At 45.8% G+C, this 11535-nt stretch overlaps 2 protein-coding genes across 5 annotated transcripts; one reads left to right on the top strand and one right to left on the bottom strand.

Moving 5' to 3' along the window:
• Positions 1-2773: 2773 nt before the first annotated feature.
• On the bottom strand, positions 2774-5810 carry snapin (SNAP associated protein). Its single transcript, XM_056439691.1, has 4 exons — positions 5694-5810; positions 5364-5410; positions 4651-4769; positions 2774-3561 (listed from the first exon to the last, which is right to left on the bottom strand). The coding sequence occupies exons 1-4, from the start codon at positions 5807-5809 to the stop codon at positions 3454-3456; spliced, it is 390 nt and encodes a 129-aa protein (XP_056295666.1). The 5' UTR covers position 5810; the 3' UTR covers positions 2774-3453.
• A 115-nt stretch (positions 5811-5925) lies between these two features.
• Positions 5926-11311, top strand: chtopa (chromatin target of PRMT1a). 4 transcript variants are annotated; one of them, XM_056439314.1, is made up of 6 exons: positions 5926-6163; positions 7689-7778; positions 8809-8959; positions 9883-10057; positions 10141-10290; positions 10385-11311. In XM_056439314.1, the coding sequence occupies exons 2-6, from the start codon at positions 7714-7716 to the stop codon at positions 10579-10581; spliced, it is 738 nt and encodes a 245-aa protein (XP_056295289.1). In that variant the 5' UTR covers positions 5926-6163; positions 7689-7713; the 3' UTR covers positions 10582-11311. The 4 variants fall into 4 exon arrangements, with proteins under 4 accessions (XP_056295289.1, XP_056295435.1, XP_056295367.1 ...); XM_056439460.1 differs by lacking the exon at positions 5926-6163 and having other exon boundaries at positions 7695-8632; XM_056439392.1 differs by lacking the exon at positions 5926-6163 and having other exon boundaries at positions 7695-8710.
• Positions 11312-11535: the final 224 nt, after the last annotated feature.

Raw genomic sequence — 11535 nt, 5'->3', positions numbered from 1 at the left:
AATCTTCCATACACAGATAAGTGGAACATGTGTTCTTCATTGGAAAATAAGACGCTGAAGTTAAAATGAAGTTTAAGTTAAACCTGCAACAGACCCAGTTTAGACTAGAAGACTAATTTAAACCAGGGGTGGTCCTAGAGGGGGGCAGTGGACCCCCTCTGGTCCCCCGAGCTGTGGGGACCAGAGGGGGGTCCACCCCGCAGTTATCCCCACAGAGGGATGATTAACATTGATAACAATGTATGTCAGCACAGAAGGAGATGATAGTAGTTATACAGAAACATGGAGGTGCCATCTGGAACCGAAAAGGGTTCTTCAGAGTGACGCCATAGAAGAACCATTTCTGATTCCACAAAGAACCTTTCAAATCAGGGTTCTTTAAAGAACCATGTCCTTAAAGAATTCTTCAAAGAACCTATAAAGGTGTCTCAAAGAACCTTAAAACATGGTTCTTTAAGGCAACATATCTGGTTCCACAAAGAACCCTACAAACCAGGGTTCTTTAAAGAACCATGTCCTTAAAGAGTTCTTCAAAGAACCTGTAAAGGTGTCTCAAAGAACCTTCACCAGGTGGCTCTTTAAGGCACTATTTCTGGTTCCATAAAGAACTTTTCAAATCAGTGTTCTTTAAAGAACCATTTCCTTAAATTATTCTTCAAAGAACCTATAAAGGTTTCTCAAAGAACCTTCACCAAATGGTTCTTTAAGGCACCATTTCTGGTTCCACAAACAACCCTTCAAACCAAGGTTCTTTAAAGAACCATTTAGAGTTCTTCAAAGAACCTTCAAAAATTGTTCTTTAAGGCACCATTTCTGGTTCCACAAAGAACCTTTCAAACCAGGGTTCTTTAAAGAACCATTTCCTTAAAGAGTTCTTCAAAGAACCTATAAAGGTTTCTCAAAGAACCTTCAACAAATGGTTCTTTTAAGGAACCATTTTTGGTTCCAGAAAGAACCTTTCAAACCAGGTTTCTTTAAAGAACCATTTCCTTAAATTATGCTTCAAAGAACCTATAAAGGTTTCTCAAAGAACCTTCAACAAATGGTTCTTTAAGGCACCATTTCTGGTTCCACAAACAACCCTTCAAACCAAGGTTCTTTAAAGAACCATTTAGAGTTCTTCAAAGAACCTTCAAAAATTGTTCTTTAAGGCACCATTTCTTGTTCCACAAAGAACCTTTCAAACCAGGGTTCTTTCAAGAACCATGTCCTTAAAGAATTCTTCAAAGAACCTATAAAGGTGTCTCAAAGAACCTTAAAGCATGGTTCTTTAAGGCACCATTTATGGTTCCATAAATAGTTCTTCAAAAAAACAATAATGGTGCCTTAAAACAAAAAACTGGTTCTTCAGTAGGTGATGGTTCTTCGTAGAACCACAAAGCTTTTTAAGAACCAGTATTTTTCTGTGTGTGTCTTGTTTATCTTTTGAAGAACCAAACCTATTGGGTGCTAGTTGGAAGACTTTCTTTCCCAGTCTTACCCTCTCACAAGCTGCCTGAACCCGTTCTGTCCACACGAGGCGCTCCTCGTGTAGAACCACGCTGCGGGGACATCATTTATTGTACAGCTTAAAATACATGTGTAAGTGTGCAGTGCCAAAAACATCCAGGTTGCCATGTAGTCCCCCAAGCTTCCATTCTTGGGCCGCTGCGTCCACCTGTCGGTGACCTCCAGGTCACACACAGCAACACGTGGTGCAGCGGTTCACGAGGTGTCCTCTGAGGTTCACGAGGTGTCCTCTGAAGTTCACGAGGTGACCTCTGAGGTTCACGAGGTGTCCTCTGAGGTTCACGAGGTGACCTCTGAGGTTCACGAGGTGTCCTCTGAGGTTCACGAGGTGTCCTCTGAAGTTCACGAGGTGACCTCTGAGGTTCACGAGGTGTCCTCTGAGGTTCACGAGGTGTCCTCTGAAGTTCACGAGGTGTCCTCTGAAGTTCACGAGGTGTCCTCTGAGGTTCACGAGGTGACCTCTGAGGTTCACGAGGTGTCCTCTGAAGTTCACGAGGTGTCCTCTGAAGTTCACGAGGTGTCCTCTGAGGTTCACGAGGTGTCCTCTGAAGTTCACGAGGTGTCCTCTGAAGTTCATGAGGTGTCCTTTGAATCAGTACTCCTCGTTGTTTACGCGTTTCCCCCAAAAGCCTCTCATGCGTGGACATGTTTCGTGACATCCACAGCCTTTTCAACACAATTCTGTCTTCACAGGAAACGCAGTTGGGTTTAGGCAACGTACTTCATTAGGTTTCGGCAATAAAAAATACTTTGGTTAGGAAAAGATTTAGAAATACTTAAGTTAGTTTTAGGCAATAAAGCCACTTGCACCGCTAACTAAGCACCGAAGTGAAGTGCATGACATCAGCCACTCAGCCGGGGGACCAACGATGCTTATGAATACTGTCAAAAGTTATGTTCTGTCCAGATGTTTTCAGACTGGAGAAAACTATAATGTAAAATGTGCAATTAAATTACATTTGTGATTACATTTTTTAAATATTGAAATTGTAGAAATGTGAATCTTTCATTATAACCATGGCTATCAACGAATGAAAAGTGCATCTGGTGACTACAGGTTGTATGAAGCCTCCTCCTCCTCCTCCTCCTCGAGCTTTTACTCCCTGGCAACAAGCGCCACCGCTGTGCTGCTGGAGGCCCCTTGGCTTTGGGGCCATTGGAGAACCAGAACCGGGGTCCTCAAAAGGGATTCAGGCCCTCCAAACACTCCCACTTTCATCCAAAGGAATAACAAAACTACACACAAGAAGAAACGTCCTCATGGTAGCTTGAATACAAATGTTTTTAATGTTGATTCATTGATTATGCAGTATTCATTCTTTTAATTTACATTAATTAACAATAATACACCTGGTGTTTCAAGAGTAAAGTCCTTCATGTGGCTCTTGATAAAAAATAAAAAAAGGTACACAAAAGAAACATACCACATAAAAAACAACACTGCAGCTGCAGTTGGTGCCAGTGCTCTTGTACATGATGAACATGCTGCATCCATTGCATTTGCATTGTAAATGTTTTGAGATGTACAATTTAGTGGGATTCATTTTGTGTGTCTGTGTCCATTGTGTTGAGCATAAAGGGGCATTGTCGTCATATCATACATCCACGAGCAGCCAAACAAGGGTGTGTTGTACTGGTCTACATTACCCTGGGATGACATTACGGTTGTGGTCATTATTTACATTTCACTTGAGGGTTTAGTAGTTATCGAGCCTGTAGAATAAACGTACGACCTGGTGTTGCCGTTGTTTTGAGTCATTTTACGGCTGAACAGACTGCAGACAGGACTTTTATCTGAAGACAACCTTGGCCAAAGCATTGCAGGCGAGCGTGTCGCCAGACCAACGGCTAACTGCATGTCAGAGGAAGACGTTGCTCCTGGTGTGATGGCGTGTGAGGCTCACCGAGCAGCAGGAGGCGGCTCACCGAGCAGCAGGAGGCGGCTCAGGGTTTGCTGGGGGAGCGCGAGGCGAACGCTCCGGAAGCCTCCAGCATGGTCTTCCGTCGAGCCGTCTCCTTGGCCACGTTGTGGTTGAGTCGTCTCAGACGCTCCTGGGGGAAGAATGATGAAGGTGATGGTGTCAGATATGGTTTGACAGTGTCTCTGGTCGTTCCTGTTTTTAAATGTTAAACATTATGGGGTAATAGTAGTAGTTATTAGGAGGAGTAATAGGGTCCATTGGACCTGGCTGTGTCTCAGGCCTCCTGCCATGGCCCTGCTGATGCCCCCCCCCCCCCCCTGCCTCCTTCTATTTCATGGATCATGGAGGTCTGGATCGTGGTCCATGCCTACTACCAACTATTCATACACTCTGTCATATTCATTGAATGTGTATGTAACTCTGTTCATCTGGTCACATGACATCTATTGTTCTGTCCATCCTGGAGAGGGCTCCTCCTCTGTTGCTCTCCTGAAGGATCCCCCCCCCTTTTTTTTACCCTGAAAGGTTTTTTTGACTTCTTGGGAGTTGTTCCTGACCCAATGTGAGGTCAAAGGTCAGGGATGTCTATGTGTACAGATTGTGAAGCCCTCTGAGGCAAATTCATAATTTGTGATTTTGGGCTGTAAAAAATAAACTGAATTTAAATAGTTGCAGCAGGACAGTGGTATTAAACCGACTCATCTGGAGCCATGTTCAAGCGCTGCTTGGATGGAGACAGACAAGTTGGGGCTGAGATGACAAAGAGTCACAAGTTGGGCCGGAAAAATGAGCAAAAATGAGCATCTCCAACCCAGCTGTCATGTTTCCATCACTGACAAACACATACCTGTGGCTACTGAGTCACTAACAGTGGGAAAGGTAATGGTTGCAGTCGTGGTGTTGATCTTAGCTGTATTAACAGAGGAACAGGCCAACATGTGGAATGGAGGTCTAATATTCACTTGGTCTCTACCAGCTGCAGAGAGGTGCCGTCTCTTTAGCTGCTGACCATGTTTACCGTAGTCTCTAAGAGTGTCGGCTGTTTTCTGCTGAGCAGGTAGGGCACGGTGGGGTTTAGAGCCTTTTCTCTGAAAAGAGTTTAAAGGCCAGAAAATCTAAAGAAGTTGAAGTTGCTAAAAAGCCCTGTAGAGCCGAGTTGGTGACACATTCGGCATTAAATATGAATTGGAGCAGCTTTAAAAGGTGCCACGCCACTGACCTGGGCGTTCTGCAGGATGTTGTTCACGAGCACTACTCTGCGCCTGGCATTCAGCAGCTTCTTCACGTACGGGTCCAGGTCCAGAGCCACCTTCTGGTGTTCATTAATCCGGCACAACTCTGTACATTCAGAGACACGCATGACCAATGCAATGGTTAACAAACAAAGTGATTTAATGTACTTCATACGTTTATCTTTAAATGCTGTGTTTGATATATACACTACCGGTCAAAAGTTTTAAAACACACCCATTATTTCAACCTACAAGTGCAACACATATGTGGGACCTTCTGCTCCAGTGTTGGGAACAACTTCACAAACAATATTTGATATCCATTGTAGAAAGAATGCTACACGAGTGTGTTTGGCTGTTATATCTGCAAGAGGAGTCAAACGTGTAGATTACAAGAGGAGTTAGACATGTAGATTACAAGAGGAGTCAAATATGTAGATTACAAGGAGTCAAATATGTAGATTACAAGGAGTCAAACGTGTAGATTACGTTGTGTTAAACAAAACGATTCCATGATTTATTTGTGTATCTCCCATTGTTTTTTCTATGCTTTAATTTCAGAGTACATTGAGAAATAAAACCGTGTACATTTGAATAAAAACTGGAGAAAGGTGTTCAAGAAGTTTTGACCGGTAGTGTGTATCCCCAATTTAATACAAACAAATAACAATTTAGCAGACTAGTACATGCAATAAATTACCTGTGGCCAGATTGTCTATATGTTCTCTTAATTCTACCTGGCTTTCTCTGTGAAGAAGAACAAACATCCCATTAATCCACAGTAAGGACACAAATGACCACACACAACATACATATTGTAAACTGTGACATGTTACAGCTCAAACAATAAAGGCTTATACATCCTGCGGGAGAGATAACTAATATACGTATAGCAACGATAACAACTCAAGAGTGAAAGAGAAGATAATAACCCGGATGGACACATTGCGGACAGTCACGAGACTGCAGGGCTGCTGCGGGGCACAGAGACCCGGGCCGCGGCAGAAACCCTCAGGGGAGCCGCGTGTACCTGACTGAGTGCACATGCAGGTCGAGCTGCTGGATAGCCGGTGTCATGAGGTCCAGCAGCCCCTCGGCCACCGCATCTTTACCGGAGGAAGTCGCCGCTACAGCCGCTGTCGCCATTTTAGTAAAACCAACAACACTGGAGTCAGACCGGAAGCTGCTCTACGTGCTCGTGACGTCACGGGCCTCTCCATTTTCTTCCAGTGGCCAGTACATTAAGCTAGCAGCACCATTTTAGGGAGACGCGTTGTGAAGCCTGTTTCCAGCATTTCGTGATTAGTCTGAGAAAGACCCGAATTCAGCTCGAGTTCGCTCATTTCACACAGCGCTCAGCTAGGAAGGTAGCGTCTTGTTATATTTCAACAAAAGACTAGGAGGAACCGCACACGGCCACACCGAGCCGGTAGCGTTACAAACTAGCTACCAAAGCTAACCCTAGCTGCCAGGCTTTTCTCCAACAACGCATCATTCACTGTAAGTAAAGCATTCTGGATAGTATTATTAGTAGTATTATAGGCACGTGCACGTAGTTGAGCTTCTTAAATGCATCTAGAGTTGACCAATTGGGCTCCTGGTGTTAGAAGCCCACGTCGGCCCAGCTAACTGAACTTGTTTGTGATAGCCAACGTAAGCTAGCTTCTTGGGACCAAGAATAAAGACGTGTGGAAAACGTCCTCATGAAGCTCCTCACTGGATGGAGGTCTCTACCGTGTAGTGGCGAACAGCACATCCTGTGGATCACTGTCTCAGAGCATCGATACATTCATTCAATCCACAGAGCCCTTCACCAAATGCATTAGACCGCAATGATGCATTAAAAGAGGTATAAAGTTTAGTTTATTTATTTTAGTTTATTTAGGATCCCCATTAGTCTACACCGTAGTGGAGACTATTCTTCCTGGGGTCCAGGCAAAAAAACATTACAATACAAATACATAAAATGCAGTACAGCATGATCAATTATCACAAAAACTCTTAGACTTAGAAAACAACATTTACATTTAAAGTAAAATAATAATACCTAAAATAATAACCTAATCTCCTATAATTTCCTTTCTGATTATTGCTGCCTTAAATTTCCTTTTGAAATCACATGTATTTCTTGTTAGTCACACATGAGGGGAGCACATCCCAGTATGCAATGGCTCTGTACATTACTGAGTTCTTAAGTGCATTGGTTCTGGGTAAAGTCTCTCTGGTGGGAATAAAACCAGCTCTGGCTCCTCAGGAAAGAGACCAGCTGTTAAGACGTGTTACACTGAACATGCGTTTCCTCCAACGGGAGTTCATGTGTCTGAATAGTATTTGTAATACTATGTATGAGTTCCGTAAGAGTCCCACAGCACAGAGGTGCAGTGGTGGTTCATTGGATCGAAACCCTTTTGAATCTAATTAGATTTTGCCTCCAACACTTGCAACTATTAAAGGATATTTAATAACTAAACCTAAAATATACTTATTTAATATACGTTTGTGTGGCCCACCTCCATTAGCCTATGCTGAGTTACTGCAGGTCCACATTCAGAATCCTGAGGTTGATGAGCTTTAAGAAATTATAGATGTATCTACATTTATCCAGGAGACTCTTGAATGATCCAACCAACACATCATTTCTCAAGAGATGAAACATCACTCCGGGTTTTGGTACCACCTAAACATGTAGTTCATCACATTGTCGTATTAAAGAGTGATGTCCTTTCCCCCACTGATCATCTTCGACAGCACAATAATTGATATGTGTCTCCAGCTAATGCCACCAGCACCATGTTGTAATTCCACCAGACAGCAGTGGTTAGACTCTGATGATGTTTTCACAACCATATCAAGATGGATCAGTTAGTAAAGTTAAAAGCTAATAATACCAACAATTAACATTCCTCTGTCCAACGTGATGTCAGATGGCCCCTCTGGTGACCACGTGTTATGTATTGTAAAGCGTGCTTACTTTCCTTCTTATGACCACCAAGTTGATCTTGTTTTATTTTCTGTCCCCTTCCAGGAGCCTGCAAGCAAAGTCTGCCAAAATGAGCGCACCCTCCTCCCAAAAAGTTGTGCTGAAAAGTACCACCAAAGTGTCCCTGAACGAGCGGTGAGGCGCCACGCACCCTGTCAGCAGTTACACACCCGATGCCAGGCCCCGCCCCGGCTTGTGACGGTTCTAGTGCTCCCGGCGGAAGGCTGCGGTCTGGGGGACCGGATCCGACACGGATGCTATTCTGGCCGTCCCCAGTGTGTGCACTGCTCACTCCACTTTGTAGATGGGGTGGTACCATTGAGAACATGGGCCGGCCTTGTGTGAGCAGTGCACACATGGAGACACGGGGAGAGGGTAGTGGTCGCCCTGGGTACGCCTTGGCTAGCCGATGCCGGACCAGACCACCTTCTACAAATGGCGTGGTACTTAAACAGCACAGTATACATGACGTATACACCTCCAATGGGGAGAGGAGGGCGTAAACTAAAGCAGGACGGAGGGTCGCCTCCTCATCCCACCTGCCTCTCTCCAGCCAGTGAATGTGAAGCACATGCTCCTTTCTGTCCTCCTGTTCTGTCTTTCATCCTCTTCTCTAAGTCTATAAAAGACCAGATACTCAGTCCTAGCTTGGACGTGACAAAGAGCTCCCCCCCCCCCCCCCCATGCCGTCATCCCCTCTGAGCCTCTTCATGGTTTAACCATACGTCACGGTCCATGCTGTAAGTGGCTGGGTGGCTCGGCACTCCTCAGGTCCAGGGCCTCGGCGGCTGCAGCATGATGACCCCCCGGCCAGTCAGCTGGAGGCCTGTAAGTGGCACATTGCGCTCTTCTCTGCTTCTGTCCCTCAGTCTGTCCTCGCACTGTCAGCCTTTCTTTCAGTGTGTCTTTCTTCTTCTCGGGCTTGTATGAAAACACATGCTAAATTCGAGTATAAGTCCTTCTGGATGGTCATGTCATTGAGAGAGAACGTGAGTGCCAACAAGTGGAACGTACGTGTTGCATAACTCCAGAGCCGCCACATGATCCTGTGTGGCTTCATCCATTCTGTGAGAACTTTACTTGCTGTGGAACCCGGCTTCCTCTTCTGTGTATCCCCTGTCCCCCTCTTTTACTTCCTCCCTCTTCTTCCCTCTCGACTCCCAAGCTTCACTAACATGCTGAAGAACAATCAGCCCACCGCGGTAAGCATGCGGGCCACCATGCAACAGCAGCATCTGGCCAGTGCTCGCAACCGCCGGTTGGCCCAGCAGATGGAGAACCGGCCCTCGGTGCAGGCGGCGCTGAGTCACAAGCAGGTGGGGGAGCGGAGCGAGCGGAGCGAGCGGAGCCGTGAACACTCGTCTGTCTGAGGAAAGACGACGCGGTCATGTTGAGAGGAGGGATGGGGATTAAGCAACTCTCTTTAGTAAGAAGGAAAAGGTGTCTAATGTAACCACATTGGTGTCACGGGGCTTTTATGAGTGACCTGTTTCCTCCCTTTTCTACTCTTTTGATTTACTAAACACAATGTCAGCCAGGGACGTAACCGGTCTCGGCTGTTAAACATAGCATCAGCTTCACCTCATCTCTGGATGGTCATAGCGTCACCACTAGAACACATCTGTATGAAGGCAGTGGATTATTCAGGTGGTTACTGAGTAGAACAATTAAGAATTTGGTCTGGTGAAACCATTTAGGATGTGCGTTTATTCAGAATGACAGTTTTATCAATAGTTCAAATGGCTCACCGTGTCCACGGTCACATGGTTACGTCATGGAACATGTGCTCTGCTATGCGTGTCAAGGATGAAACGTGAGATGCCACATCTGACAATAAGAAAGTTTACAAAAGAGGCTGTAATGCGTCCTGATAACTGGACTTATCTATCAAAGTCTAATGTCGCTCTAACTATCCTGTATTGTTATCCTGGTCATTAAAGGTGATTACATGACAGTAAACGCACTCTACTTCTCACCGTCTGCAGGTTGATCATAGCATCAGTCCTTCATGAACCTGTGGGGTCTGTTCTAGGTAACTTATGTAATGTTAGCCACTAAACAGCAGCCACAACCAACCAACATCCGGTTCTTGAATAGCACTCTACAGAGTTCTCGGCATCGGTTTTCTCCTGTTTGAACGTGGCCTCGATGGAGAGCCTGTGACCACCACCTGCAGAGTTTCCCTCCTTGTGTGTCCGAGTTGCTTTGGCCGTCATTTCATGTGTGAATACGTTGTCAGAGCCTGAAGCAGCGCCTGGGGAAGAGCAACATCCAGGCCAGGCTGGGCCGGCCTGTCGGGGCTCTGATGCGTGGAGGAGCTGTTCTAGGTCGGGGGGGAATGCGAGGAATGAGCCGGGGCAGCCTCCGAGGACGAGCCCGGGGAGGAGTGATGAGGGGAGCCCTGTCCCTGAGAGGTGCGACTCCACCTTCACAGAGCCTGCACCATGAAGCTCGTTGTGTCTGCCGTTGAGTGACATGATGTGCTTGTGCTGCACAGCGAAGCGAGTGTCCTCTACGGGCGGGCCCATGCGAGGTCGCGCCTCTGCTGGCCGCCTGGCCATGCGTAGAGGAGGCCGCCAGCGCGGAGCACCTCCTGGCAGAGGAGGAGCTCTGACCAGAGGAGTCGTACGAGGAGGAGTAGCCAGAGGTCAGTGGTTTAGTTGCTCTTACTTTAACTATGTCGTACTGTAACTGTTGATCGATGCCATTCAGTCACTATATCTGCGTGCGTTGGTGGACAGGCCGCGGTGGACTGCGTGGGCGCGGCGGTTTTGCCGGGCGCGGCGGCCGCGGACGAGGCCGAGGTGTTGGCCAACAAGGCGTGACCCGAGAACAACTGGACAACCAGCTGGACGCCTACATGTCGAAGACCAAAGGTCACCTGGACGCCGAGCTGGACGCGTACATGGCCCAGGCCGACCCGGACTGCATGGAGTGACCACGAAGAACTGAAGCAGACACATGTAGAGTCACTGCACGACTGGACAGCTGAACTCGCACATGCATGTTGTTTGACACCAGATTAATGGGCTCTGAATTCAATCTGTTTGTAATTTAGATGAGTGGTGACAGTCCGGGGTCTCAGCTCTGAAACAGCAGGACATCAAGTCCCCTTGACCACGACTCAATTCTGCATCAACCTGCTCACTCCCTTTCAATCTGGAAAACAAGTGTCTAGGGAATCTTTTAAACATTAACAACTTCTGTTGTCTGTAGACATCATTTTTTATAATTCGTTTTGATTTTTTATGACCTAAAAAACCCTTTGTGCGTTTGGGACGGATCCGTCGTGGTCAATGATCGAGGTGATGTCTCCAAACTAATTTAGAATTTCATCTGTTTTTTTAAAAAACTTTTTATTTGACATGTGATTTTAGCACTCGTGTGCTGACCTGTGAGGATTCATTCATTGGCTTGTCTTGGCAACATTTGCAATGCAAAACTTTTCTAAAATATTTGTTAAAAGAATGTAATCGAACAGTTTCCATTTGCCATTGTTTTGTATTTAAAATATGTCGTACTTTGAAGTGTTTTGTCCCTCTGTCTCTTCCACCTGTCGGCGTTCTCCAGGGGACGAAACCTTCTAAACTTGTACCTGAGAGCATTTGTATGACAGTATCCAAAGCAAGTGAAATAGGTTTTAATTAAAATGGAAAAGTGTTCCCTAATTGTGTGAATTGAATGAATTAATTGCCATCAATTGAATTGATGTGAAGCAATAATTAAATCAGCCAGTGTTGGTGTAATCCCAAAACATGAGAGCCTGCCTCAGTACCGTGGTACCCAACAGACGTCAATAAGTGGTTCCCAACCTTGTTGAGCCATTAAAGTTGAGAATTTGTCCGCCTTATGTTTCCCTAAGAAATACTTTGAGGACAATATCAGATTATTG

Source organism: Pseudoliparis swirei, chromosome 1, assembly GCF_029220125.1.
Source record: "Pseudoliparis swirei isolate HS2019 ecotype Mariana Trench chromosome 1, NWPU_hadal_v1, whole genome shotgun sequence".
NCBI lineage: Eukaryota > Metazoa > Chordata > Actinopteri > Perciformes > Liparidae > Pseudoliparis > Pseudoliparis swirei.
The sequence above is the reverse complement of the archived record's forward strand: the minus strand, read 5'-3'. Positions and strand labels throughout refer to the sequence as shown.

Excerpts from the sequence above, each read along its gene's own strand:
- snapin (XM_056439691.1), bottom strand. The coding sequence starts at position 5,809 with ATGGCGACAGCGGCTGTAGCGGCGACTTCCTCCGGTAAAGATGCGGTG. Across the intron at positions 5,411-5,693 it reads CTGCATGTGCACTCAGTCAG|AGAAAGCCAGGTAGAATTAA; the intron begins GTACACGCGGCT and ends TCTTCTTCACAG. Across the intron at positions 3,562-4,650 it reads ACATCCTGCAGAACGCCCAG|GAGCGTCTGAGACGACTCAA; the intron begins GTCAGTGGCGTG and ends TTCTTCCCCCAG.
- chtopa (XM_056439238.1), top strand. The coding sequence starts at position 8,684 with ATGATCCTGTGTGGCTTCATCCATTCTGTGAGAACTTTACTTGCTGTG. Across the intron at positions 10,058-10,140 it reads GGGAGCCCTGTCCCTGAGAG|CGAAGCGAGTGTCCTCTACG; the intron begins GTGCGACTCCAC and ends TGTGCTGCACAG. Across the intron at positions 10,291-10,384 it reads ACGAGGAGGAGTAGCCAGAG|GCCGCGGTGGACTGCGTGGG; the intron begins GTCAGTGGTTTA and ends GTTGGTGGACAG.